Consider the following 12,839-nt stretch of genomic DNA (forward strand, 5'->3'; position numbering starts at 1 on the left):
TTGAAAATAGTTTTAAGTAGGGCGTGACTTGAAAGAATCTCATGTTAAAAGTCTCCGGCTCATGGGACTTCATACCACGCCAACGTTTTTGGAATCTTTTAATTCTTGCTGGCAACACGAATTAGATGATCTACAAGTCTCCAACTTAAAGTTTAAATCCGACCAATATATTCCATCTCTTTTCGCTGTTCCGTTATTTCACCGAGTAATAATTTCCGTTTGTTTGTGCTAATGTGATCTTTACTATCCTTTTTTTGAAACTTTTTAATTTTCGTACTTCCATTATCTCTAACCTGCTCTGAATGTGTACCATGCCAACATTTTTTAATTCTTTACGACGTTCTACTTTGTCATCTACTCTTTGTCCTTAATTTCCAGCCCTGGGCGTGGTTAAATCTTATTCTCGCGGGACATAAAAGTACATAAAGTATATAAAAGTGTCATAAAGTACATCCGGCGCCGCCGAGAGTGGCAGCCTTTTCAGCAGCTCCATGTATGACTGTATGTGTATGTGTACTTTTCTACTTTTATTTTTCTATTTTTATTTATTGATCACTCATGTGAATTTCCCATTGGGATTAATAAAGTATCTATCTATCTATCTATCTATCTATCTATCTATCTATCTATCTATCTATCTATCTATCTATCTATCTACATATAAGTGTCTCTCTGAGAAAATCACATCTTGTCTCCTTCCAAGATTTTTTTTATAATAGAGAGATATATTTATCAAAGATTAAATAACATTGTTGAGCAATAAAAATAATAACAACCAACAGGTTTCTTATTAAATAAACTGTTGAAAGAAAACAAATATAAAGACAGTAGTAACTATATAAATAACTATGCCACCCACACCCATCCACAAAATTTGCTGTATTAAAAAGGTAAAAAGACAGAAGCCTGAGCAAAATCTAGGGTGGAACCATGGTCCATACCAGTTGTGTAGTGTTGCCCACACAAGAATGTTTTATTGGAACAGACTTAAAGTGATATATGGTGAGGATGCTATAAAAATGTCAAGTGTCTTCAAATGGCTTAAGAGGTTTAAGGAGCGGCAAGAAGATGTGAACAATGATTCTAGAAGTGGATCACTCATCATGCAATGCCCCAAGCCGAGATTAGCTCAGTGTTTGTGACTTCCTGGCTAAGAAATCAATTACTAAATTGGATCATCCACTCTATTCACCTGACATAGCCCCTTGTGATTTCTGATTCTTCCCAATAATACAAACTGCCATGAAAGGATGAATATTCTCACACATTTCTGACATTTAGTGTAATGTGATAAAGGAACTCAAGGATATTCCAGAAACAGAGTTCCAGGTATGTTTCCAGAAATAGCAAATAAACTATATTATATACTAACTAAATTCATAGCTGTGGAAGGAGATAATGTCTGGAGCCTAGCATCATTAAAAATGTCACCAAAAGTTGAAATGCCCAGGGAGTCCATGAGGGAAATGAAACAAATTGACCACCTATACACAAAGTCGGGTTGTTGAATATGGAGCTGTGTGAGTGCCATTTGGGGTAGTAATCCAAAAGTTTTTTAACCCTGCACCATAAACACAAAACAAAGGAAACTAAAGGTCCCAAATTGTTAGAGAAAGAGGTCTTGCTGCAGCTATACTGGATTCAATGTCAAACCAGGAAGGAAGATTAACAGGAGATGTCAACCATGGAGTCACAACGTTTAATTAGGTTACATGTATATTATCAAGTGACTTGAAAAGAAGAGATGTTACCAAGGTCTGGGGTGCCACAGGCTACACCTTTTAAAGCTGTTGTTTCTTTTGTAAAGAATGTATCAACAATGAATATTGTCATACTCTAGTGCTGGATTTGGAAGGTGGGGATTTGAACATATAAAGTTTATGTGTTGGCAGGACTAGATATGGGGGCGGGTGTTGAAAGGGTTTGGATGATGTCAACTGCCTTCTGATTTGTCTGGCTGGAGACAGAGGTCAAGAGCAAGTCAGCCTCTGTGCAACCCTGAACTCTTTTTCCTGTGTAATTTTTATATCAGATCCCAGTAGAGACGCTTTTATGTGTGACTACATATTACATTTTTTGGTCTTGTCTGGTCTGTTTCATTTAATAGACTTGTATTTGGCTAGGAGTCATGATTTGTCTTTGGGTTTTCATAAGTTTCCTTTCCTATGCACTGTGTATATTTGGTGTTATCTATTCTTCTGTTTTTCCATCTTTGCAATGTATGAAATGAGTGATCATATAATTATATACATATATACATCTAATTAAATAGAAGGTCTGTAGATTGCAGCTTAGAGAACATGGGAACTTCTTCTTCTTTCAGCTGCTCCCATTGGGGGCTGCCATCAGCAGATCATCTTCTTCCATATCTTTCTGTCCTCTGCATCTTGTTCTGTTACACCCACCACCTGCATGTCCTCTCTCACCACATCCATAAACCTTCTCTTACTGTAGGCCTTCCTCTTTTCCTCTTGCATGGCAGCTCTATCTTTAACATCCAGGAAAAGCAGCAGATCATAGGGTAAGGACTAACCAAAGAAAAAGACAGGCTCAGAAGCTGGGAGTGACAATGTTGGGAAATTTCAGAGGCCTACATGTCCTATGACTTTGTAGCCCCAGAGTGACAAAAGACAGGGACATTTAAAAAGAAGATAAGATGTGAACTCAAGTAGGCTTTACACCCTAGGAACCAAGTCACCCGAACTATACCTTAACATTTCAATAATTATTTACCAATCTGATGCTGATCTTTCTGATCATAAAATAGGTCATTATGATAGCAATTGACAAGAAGAATTCATAAATAATTGCAGAATTACTGTATTTGAGGGATCCTTTAGAGTGCCTTTCCCTTGCATGATTTGGTTCAAAAACTAATCAGAACATCATCATCTCATAACAGGCTTTACTTTCAAGTTTAGTATTTTTCCATCCTGCCATTTTAGCTCTAGACTGTCCTTAAGAAACTGTGACGCTCAGACACACACACACAAACACCCACACAGACAGACACGCACCATCATCAAGATCCGTCAAAAACCAGAGATCGGAATTTTTGACAAATCTAAAGCTTTTGCGCCTACCCCATAGACGATAGGTTATGGTGATGGAAGGAGCAAAGCAACAAGACAAAGTTGCAGTCTAAGGATAAACATGACATGTTTCTCTATGACACCAGGGTGTAGATGACCCTATAGTTAAGAAGAAGTCCTTAACATCATGTATTTAGCAGAGGTGAGAAAGAGAGGGAGAAATTTTGGAGAATGTATTACCTCTGGTCATTAGAGGGCAAACTTGAAAGTGTGTTATTCCTTTACAAGAACAGACAACATCATGCTGCCCTTGGAAACCTGGGCTCTTTAAGGCAAACTGAAGGCTTGGAGATGCAGGGAAATCAATGGCACTAGAAGAGGAATTCTAACTTGGTCTTCTCAGGATGGTTATGTTTATCCTATGCTTAAGTGACCCTGACATAGAGTTTAAAAACAGAAGCTAACAGAGTAGTAAGTCAGGAGGAAGGTTGTGGCAAGGGCTGGACTGGTGGGATTTAGAGAAGTAAGACATGGAAGAGAGAGACAGAAGGCAAAAAGGAGAAACAAAATGTCTTGATCCCATGCAGGCATGCTCAAAGAGGCACTGGGATTATTCTTTTTGTTACTGTTCATTTTTTTTACCGTTGGATTCTCCCTATGTTAATAAATGCTTTTTTGATTAGATTTTGGACTCTTTGGTGTTATTCTAAACTAGCTGTGCTAATGGATTGAAATCTAAGCAATCAATGTAAACCTCAGCATTAATGTTTGCAGCGCCTCATTTATTGGAAAGTATTTTGTAATACAAAAAATAATTAAATGCACTGCATTTTTCCTTTCCATGGATGGTACATCACAAACATTAGCTTTTAAGAATCTCATACCAATTGGCCTATAAAAGAGACATATCACCTGGATGGACACACAAGTACACATGCACTTGTCCATTTGTTCAGGTGGATATGTGGCTGCCCCCTACTGTTTACGAGAAGCTTACATATTCATAGAGGGAATGAGAAAACATATCATTTTCAAACCCACTTAATAAAGAGCAGGTTTGTGGGGGGCTGTGGAGCCACTCAAAACAGCTCTTTGTGGAAGGCAGGAAACTGCCATGGCTAGGGCAGAAGTCTATTGCAGGCTTCACTCACACTAAGTCATAGTCATTTTGGATTCAACAATTCAACAATTAACCTAATTTGAAAATTTGTGGTACTGTGAGAAGAAAACTGGACTATATAGAAAAAAAACAGAAGAATATGCACGTTGTACACGGACAACAGCCAAGTGCAGACTTTAAATCCAGGTCACAAAATTCATTAAATATTTGGGTAATCTATATACCTGTATATATAATGTTAATGGCTGTCTGTCTGTCATGCAAAATCTCCAGACCTTCAATCTTGATCTTGGTCTTAATTGAGAGCTTGTGCCATGACATACTCAGTGCTAGACAAAAATTGGAGGTGTTGGCTACCTCACCAATTTAATTGATCCTCAGGTGTTTCAGACAGCAAGCCATGGCTTAGGCATGCACAATGGCGGACAGAAAAAGAAGAATTATGTGGGTAGCACTATATTTGACAGGAAAAGCACAACAGTGATGTGGTCACAAGCCATGACAGACAGAAGAATGGCAGACACATTGGCTCAGCTGAGATATATACTGTCGATGACGTGGCAAGCAAGTCCATACTAGGAAATACATGATGTTGTGGCCACGAACAGCACTTTAAGCCAGATTGCACAGGTCATGCTGATTGTCCACAGGCTAAAAGTCTGATCGCTAAAGAAAATCATACGCAAAACTTCATGCCACGAAAATGAGCAAGAGCCACAACCTCAGCTCAACATCAAGCCAAGTGGTTGAGATGTTTCACTGTTAACAAATTAAGAATGATGGGAAAACAATACACTGCAAGACATACCATAGTGAGAGGTCAGCCTGAAGAAAAATATCTCTGTATGGTGATCAACATAGTTCAAGTGGTGCCAGACTGGAGGTCCAAATGTTTCTAGGTTGCATTAATGGTGTTGAATAGAGTGCTTTTTGTGAAGTTTTCATTTTTTACCAATTATCATGTTCAGTGAGCGAACGCATTCACTTTTAGGTTTGATAAATTTTATTTTCTTTCATTCCAACCATATACTGTATTGTTTCTCTCCACAAAGATGATTAAGATATCTATCCATTTATCCATTTTCAAAACCTGCTTGTCCAAGTCTATCCCTGCAATCATAGGGTGCAAGACAGCAGCAACACCCAAACTGTGCACCAGTTCTTTGCAGGGTGAATACACACACGTACATGGACCAAATTTAGCATTGTCAATCTACCTAACCTGCAAGTCTTTGGACTGTGGAAGGGAACCAGAGTACCTAGAGGAAACCAATGCAGGCGCGGGGACAACATACAAACTGCATGCGGGGACCAAGCAGGATACAAACAACAGTTTTCTTATTAAAAGGTACTAGTGCTACCATTATGCCGCTTAAATTATCTATCTACTTTGATTGATTAACATAAAGCTCCAACAGATGGACTATACTTTACAGCAGGCCAGTGATGAGTAAGAGATGTGACAGCCACTGGGTTCTTAGCCTCCTACACCCCATCATCAAATTTATCAGATTGGCAACCAAAACAGAAAAGCAAAAGAAACTTCTAATCGCTAAGTAGGCATAAAGTCAAATCAAAAACAGAAAGGAAGCTGCTTGCAAAAAAACTCTCAAGCCAAAGAATATTTACTTTATTTACAATAAAAATCAATCAAACTGTAAACAAGTGGCTAAGATTTTCAAAAGGGTTGTCATGATGTCACAGGCTGCATTGCACAATAGACAATGCAAACATCCTCTTGCAATACACATAATATCATAGCAATCAAAACAGCTGCACAGTGAAAGACATCATCAGAGCAAGGAAAACAAACTAAAATAAAAACATGGAAACATAATTTACTTTTAAATTCTAAAAGCAAGTGGCTGTCACAAGAAGGGGCTGACCTCTGAAGCCATTCTCAGATTTCCTGTGTGTTGGCAGCCCCTTTGTTCCTTTCAAGGTTCCTTTAAAATTTGTTCAGAACCTCTGATTTCTTGCTCCTTCCTGGGAAATGAGAAAGAGAAAATCTGAGGCATCTTTATCCTTTCTGCATTAGGAGTCCAATTAGAGCATCTGATGTGGCTTGTGATGGATACTAAAGAAAATGATAGTGTCTTTCTGTGCTAGGCATCAGTTTATTCAATGCACTAACATCCACTCCTGGATTTGATTTCAAATTGGGACTCTGCTTAGACTTGATGTCCCTCATGTTTGTGCTCATTTCTAAGGTGATGTTGTGCATTTTGTTTAATAATGTGCTAGAACTGCTTGTTGGTATAACTTCTTTTTTTACTTCAGTTCTTGGATCCATAGCACTGTTGGCAGTAGTTGTTCATGCCTACAGCTAACTCTTACCTCCGATTTTTCAGTAACTAAAATCATCAACATGACCCAACTGTTGCGGAAGTGACAATCTTATACTGTGAGATGGCAGCATTTAAGTGTGAGTGAAGTTACTACCTGGCATTGCAAGCAATCTTTGCTTCCATTTGGGAGACAGTTGCCATCCCAACTGACTGGAAAATAGGATTTGTCGTCCCTATCTGGAAAGGGAAAGGTGGGTGCCTGGATTGCGACAACTACATGGGGATAACACTGCTCTTGGTGCTGGTGCAATGGGATCCGTGATCACTTGCTCACCTACCAGCGACTGGAGTAGTCTGGTTTTACGCCTAAAAAGTCTACCACTGAATTCATCCTGGCACTGAGGGTTCTCATCAAGCATAAACGCAAATATAGGCAGAGTTTGTTTGTCGCCTTTGATGATTTTTGTAATGTGTTCAACTCAGTTGACCAAACTGCCCTGTGGGAAATCCTGAGACTTTGTGGCATTCCCTCAAGGTTGCTGGTTATCATGGCTGGCTTGTACACTGGTACTGTGAGTGCTGTGAAGAATGGAGGCAGAACCTCTGCATTTTTCCCAGTTGATTCTCTGGTTCATCAGGGGTGTATTGTCTGCCCCTACTCTGTTCAATGCTTGCATAGACTGGGTGTTGGTCAGGGTCATGGGGTCCAGCAGCTGTGGGGCATCTGTTGGTGAAGAAAGATTCACTGATATTGACTTTGCTGCGATTTTTGCTGAGTCAATGGAGGCTGTGACTGGGGCTCTTGAGAGACTGAGCAAGGAGTCTAAATGTCTGGGCTTAGGAGTATCCTGGATAAAAACCAAGATCCAGGCCTTTAATGACCTCTTGGGCACAGCAATCAGTAGTGTGTCTGTCTGCTGAGAGAGTGTCAACCTCGTCAAGAGGTTTACTTACCTTGGCAGCGACATTCATGTTTCTGGTGACTCTCCTATTGGGAGAAAATGGGGGGGTCATGAGGTCGCTGGAAAGGGGTGTGTGTTGCTCCCGGTATCTCTGCAAAAGGATGAAGGTTCAAATCCTTACAGTCCCCGTACTTCCTGTTTTGCTATATGGATGCTATCCAGTGACCTGAGACGAAGACTGGACTTCTTTGGTACTGAGTCTTTCGGTACCTCTGGTTTGACTTTGTGTCAAAGAAGTGGTTGCTCACGGAGTCCCAAATGAGGCATATTACCTGCAATTTGAGGGAGTGTCAGCTATGGCACTATGGTCGTGTGGTGCGATTTCCCGAGGGTGATCCAGCTTGCAGGATTCTCATTGTTGAAGACCAGGCCAAAGTGACGCCCCAGTAACACCTGGCTGTGGCAGAAAGATGGCCATTTCTGGGGGGTGAGACTGGACTGTGTGTCTGGCTGGGAGGTTGCCAACCAGGAAACCAAGCTATTTCATCATGTGGTGGGAGAGGCAATGTGTTATACTAGTGATTGCTCCCCAAACTGACCTGACCTGAAGTTACTACAAGCCAAAATAAAAACTTTAAATACAGATCACTAAATAAGCTGGCAGAAAAAAAGTAAAACAGATCTGAATAAGGAAATATAAGTTTGGCCATGAACTGGAGTCCCATTACTGTTCAGGTAACTGCTTGCTGCTGTGAACAGGTTCCCATACCCTACAACTCTGCCCTGATAAAACTGGTGTCATATACAACATGAAAATAAGTTTGCCTATATTTTTTTTCTTGTGACCATGCTTTTACATTCTTTTTCATTATTAAAATTAACTACATAAACATAATGGTATTTGATACAGCATCGTTTTCCTGGTATCCTAAGACATACAAAAACCATTTATATAGGAGGTAAATCCTCATTTACAGCTCCTGCTTTATACTAAGAATGCTCGGAGAGCAGTAAGCACTTTCAGAATAAGATGTCTTACCAGAATTTCTTCACTCCTTTGCACCAATCATAACATATGATCATTACTACTAGATTAGATTAGATAAACCTTATTAATCTCATGTGGAAATTCACTACTGTCCATTACTCAGACGGGCTTCTATAGCAATGGCTGCTCACTGTATCTTGTGTCTTTACTGCTTACTGTAGGTTGTAGCCATAGATGTGGACATGGCTTTCTTTGAGCCTAAAATGAAGGACATCCTGGAACAGAACTGCACAAATGATGCTGACTGTAATTTTTTTGACTGCTATTCCACATGCAATGTGAAGACCAGAAGATGTGGTGCAAAGCGAATTAACAGCAATCTGCAAGTAAGTGGAATTCTTTTTTTTCTCACTGAGTGCATTTTCCCTTATTGTGATGAAATGTTGACTTAATTGTTTCAGGGTGGTGGGTATTTTACAGAAGAGGTGACTTCTTGGAACAAAGAATATCCATCCATCCATCCATTGTCTCCCGCTTATCCGAGGTTGGGTCGTGGGGGCAGCAGCTTGAGCAGAGATGCCCAGACTTCCCTCTCCCCGGCCACTTCTTCTAGCTCTTCCGGGAGAATCCCAAGGCGTTCCCAGGCCAGTCGAGAGACATAGTCCCTCCAACGTGTCCTGGGTCTTCCCCAGGGCCTCCTCCCGGTTAGACGTGCCCGGAACACCTCACCAGGGAGGCGTCCAGGAGGCATCCTGATCAGATGCCCGAGCCACCTCATCTGACTCCTCTCGATGCGGAGGAGCAGAGGCTCTACTCTGAGCCCCTCCCGGATGACTGAGCTTCTCATTATATCTTTAAGGGACAGCCCAGACGCCCTGCGGAGGAAACTCATTTCAGCCGCTTGTATTCGCGATCTCGTTCTTTCGGTCACTACCCATAGCTCATGACCATAGGTGAGGGTAGGAACATAGATCGACTGGTAAATTGAGAGCTTCGCCTTGCGGCTCAGTGGAACAAAGAATAACATTTTGGAATTGAAAGAAACTGAAGTATTGTAATACATCATTGCATTATTTTATTGTAAGAGTGTATTTTTAAGCACACAGTATTAATACTATTATTTCATTACATAATAGTTTTAATTTTATGTCCTTGAAGATCTTGGGTGTTTTGTCAGGGCACATGCTGGCTGAAGGAAGGTCTCCTTTACCACCACAGCAGGTTAAGCAGTTGTGAGTGTTGATGCATTCAGAAGTATTCATGTCAACTGGTCAGTCCCTTTAATAACCTGGACACATTTAAAACATGAAAATGCATAGCTTGAATTTAAGCAGTAAATCCAAAAAGGAGGACCAGCTGAACTAGAAAACAAGATCTGGATTCACTGGTCGTACAGGATCCAAGTTAAGAAGCACCATGGACAGGGTACCAGTCCGAAATACTGTACATAGATCTAATTCAGAATAACCCATCCACACACATTTTTTTGAAATTTGAGAGGAAAACCCAAACAGACACAGGAAAAAAAGTGCTAACACCACACAAACAATAAACGAGATTTGAAACCAGGAATTATCCAAACCACTTCACTACTATGGAGCCCTCTACTATGACTTGTAATTATTTTGTGAGCTGCGGAGCTGATCGCACCCCCAGAGAATACAGACGCCCATGGGAAAACCCCTAAAAAAAACATTGACAGACTACCTTCACATTCCTCCGTTCCCTTCTGGCCGGCTCTGTCGCATAATATGCCTCTTGCACGGTGCTCCGCCTTCTTAAAAAAGCCTGTACGGGCTTCTTTCAGTTTGTTAAGTTGATTGCTTGCTTCTCCTTCTCTCTCTCTCTCAGACATTCTCTGCTCCTGGCGGAACTGTCATCTCTGACTTGTCATGGAGCATGTTTAAACTTCTGAAAAGAGACAAATGTTTGTTTGCAGTGCTTTGAATAAAGTTCCTTTTTTTTCTACAACCTCCTGTGTCTCTGTGCAAATCTGTGACCCAAGCGTGACAAGTGGTACCAGAAGTGGTTGCACAGACGGATGCACAGTTGAATGCCGAATACATTTTTCAAATCGCCCAGAATGTTCCACTCCCTTCCGATCCGGAGGATCGTGATCCGCAAAATGTTCGCCAAATCGTTCCACCGCCTCCGCTCCCGGACAATGCTAAGAATGTGCTGACGAAGATGGGTCCTTCTGATGACCCAGAGATGTTTCTTTTGGCTTTTGAGCAAGTGGCGACTTTGTTGGGATGGGACAAACGTCACTGGGTTGTTATCGTCACCCCTTTTTTGTCTGGTGACGCCCTACTTTCCTTACGAAATGTACCTGCTGATAAGCTTGGCGATTATTACTTTTTGAAGGAGCAAGTTCTTTTGCATAAAACCACGACCTTTTTGTCTAAAGGTTTTGCTCTTTACGACTGGAAACTGAATATGGACGGTTCCATCCGTGCACAAATACAAGATTTGATTCATAAAGTGCATTGCTGGTTTGAGGGGGACAAGATGGAACGTATCATAGAAAAGGTTGTTATGAACATTGTCCTGTTCGGGATACCTAGACCTCTCCGGGATGAGTTTCTTCGTCATAATCTTGAATCACTGACGATTATTTCTCAGCGATTGGAAGGCTCGCAGACCGCTTGGCGAAACAGCGGTGGGTTTGGTGCCCCGTATGCTGTGTTACAACCTCCAAGAGACCGCCCACATCGTCACCTTGACCGTAGACCTGACCATCTTCAGCATTCAGCACCTGATCATCGGATTTCATCGGGAAGGCCTCCAGGGAACGCAGTTATGAATGAGATGCCTGTGCCTGGAGAAAGCGGCCGTGGCCGTGGACGTTGCCGAGGATATTTCGGCAGAGGTGCTGAACGAAAATGTTTCCGGTGTGACCATCCCAGTCACTTGGCAAGAGAATGTCGTCTGTCTCCAGCTCAATCTATGGAAGTTGGTTTAGCGGAGGTTTGTTGCTCGAATATTCCGGATTCATCAAAAGAGAAAGATGGCTTATTGATCTCGGTGAAGTTTGGGGGCCGCAAGATGACAGCATTGTTGGACTCAGGCAGTGACCTTTGTGTTGTCAGACGCGACTGTCTTGACGACAGATACCTTAGTAACACTGAGACTGTAAAGATACGTTGTGTACATGGGGATGTTAAAGACTATGAGACATTACTTCTTCCTTTAACTTATAAGGATCGTCACTTTAAAGTTTGGTCTACTGTTTCTGACTCATGCCCTTGGCCTTTGCTGATAGGCAGAAGAAATGCCCTTTTTTCTAGACTAATGGCTAAACATCGCTCACCAGTAATCAAGTCCCCTGTTGAGCTTAGTGGGAGGGAAGAAGAAGGGGAACTAGTGGCAGTTGGGGAAAATCTAGAGCCCCGATTAGATATTGAACCCAATCTCTCCAGTGAGTCTGAGGGAGACACCCCCCACAATTTCCCAGAATGGCTGGAAGGCCCTTCTACTTCCTCTCAGATTGCAAATGCCTCCGAACCCAAACCGAGTACTAGCAAGCAGCCGGATTTTGTGCGCTTGCAGCATGCTGATGGCTCATTAGAATATGCATTTAAACAGGCTCACACTGCTAGTGACTCCTATTACCAAGAGCACGATACCGGGGGATTGGAAACGCCACACTTTCTAGAAAAAGGCGGTTGTCTTTTCAGAGTGATTACAGACCATCTAATGGGGGAATTTATTGAGCAGCTAGTTGTACCTGAGGTGCATAGGGAAATTCTTTTGCAGCTGGCCCACTCTCACATCTTGGGAGGGCACATGGGGGCTGACAAGACCAGAGAGCGGTTATCAAAATGATTTTATTGGTTGAATATGGGAAAAGATGTTGAATGGTTCTGTACTTCATGTCCTGACTGTCAGATCGTCTCCGCTTATAAGCCTCCTCGGGCTCCCCTTTGTCCTATGCCTATTTTGGATGTCCCCTTTCAGAGGGTGGGATTAGATATTGTTGGCCCTTTGCCTAAGACTAAGAATGGGTACCAATATATGCTAGTGTTGGTCGACTATGCAACGCGATATCCGGAGGTAGCTGCTTTGAAAAAGGCCAACTCCTCTGCTGTAGCCAAAGCTCTGTGCATGATTTTTACTCGTATTGGCATTCCTAGGGAAATTTTGACTGACCAAGGCACACCTTTCACTTCTCGTGTGATGAAACAATTGTGTAATAGTTTCGCTATTAAGAAATTGGGCACCACCGTTTACCATCCACAGACTAATGGTTTGACTGAATGGTTTAACAAGACTTTAAAACAAATGATCAGACGAGTTGCTCATAATGATCCTACAACTTAGGACACCGTCCTGCCTTTTGTTATGTTCGTGGTGTGGGAATCTCCGCAAGCATCCACTGGTTTGAGTCCGTTCGAGCTGTTATTTGGCAGGCGCCCTAGAGGCATCCTGGATGTTGTATGGGAGGAATGGATAGGGCATGAGATAACATCTCTCGGGCAGAGTTTTGCAGAGCGGTTAGTTTCATTACAA

At 41.8% G+C, this 12,839-nt stretch overlaps 1 protein-coding gene across 1 annotated transcript in view; it reads left to right on the forward strand.

The window, feature by feature from the left end:
- dipk1c (divergent protein kinase domain 1C) overlaps positions 1 to 12,839 on the forward strand; it is a 95,299-nt gene that overhangs the window by 51,651 nt on the left and 30,809 nt on the right. Inside the window, exon 3 of the mRNA XM_028803783.2 lies at positions 8,552 to 8,716. Coding sequence (XP_028659616.2) covers positions 8,552 to 8,716 — 165 coding nt within the window. The remainder of the gene's footprint in view (positions 1 to 8,551; positions 8,717 to 12,839) is intronic.

Source organism: Erpetoichthys calabaricus, chromosome 6, assembly GCF_900747795.2.
Source record: "Erpetoichthys calabaricus chromosome 6, fErpCal1.3, whole genome shotgun sequence".
Lineage (NCBI taxonomy): Eukaryota > Metazoa > Chordata > Cladistia > Polypteriformes > Polypteridae > Erpetoichthys > Erpetoichthys calabaricus.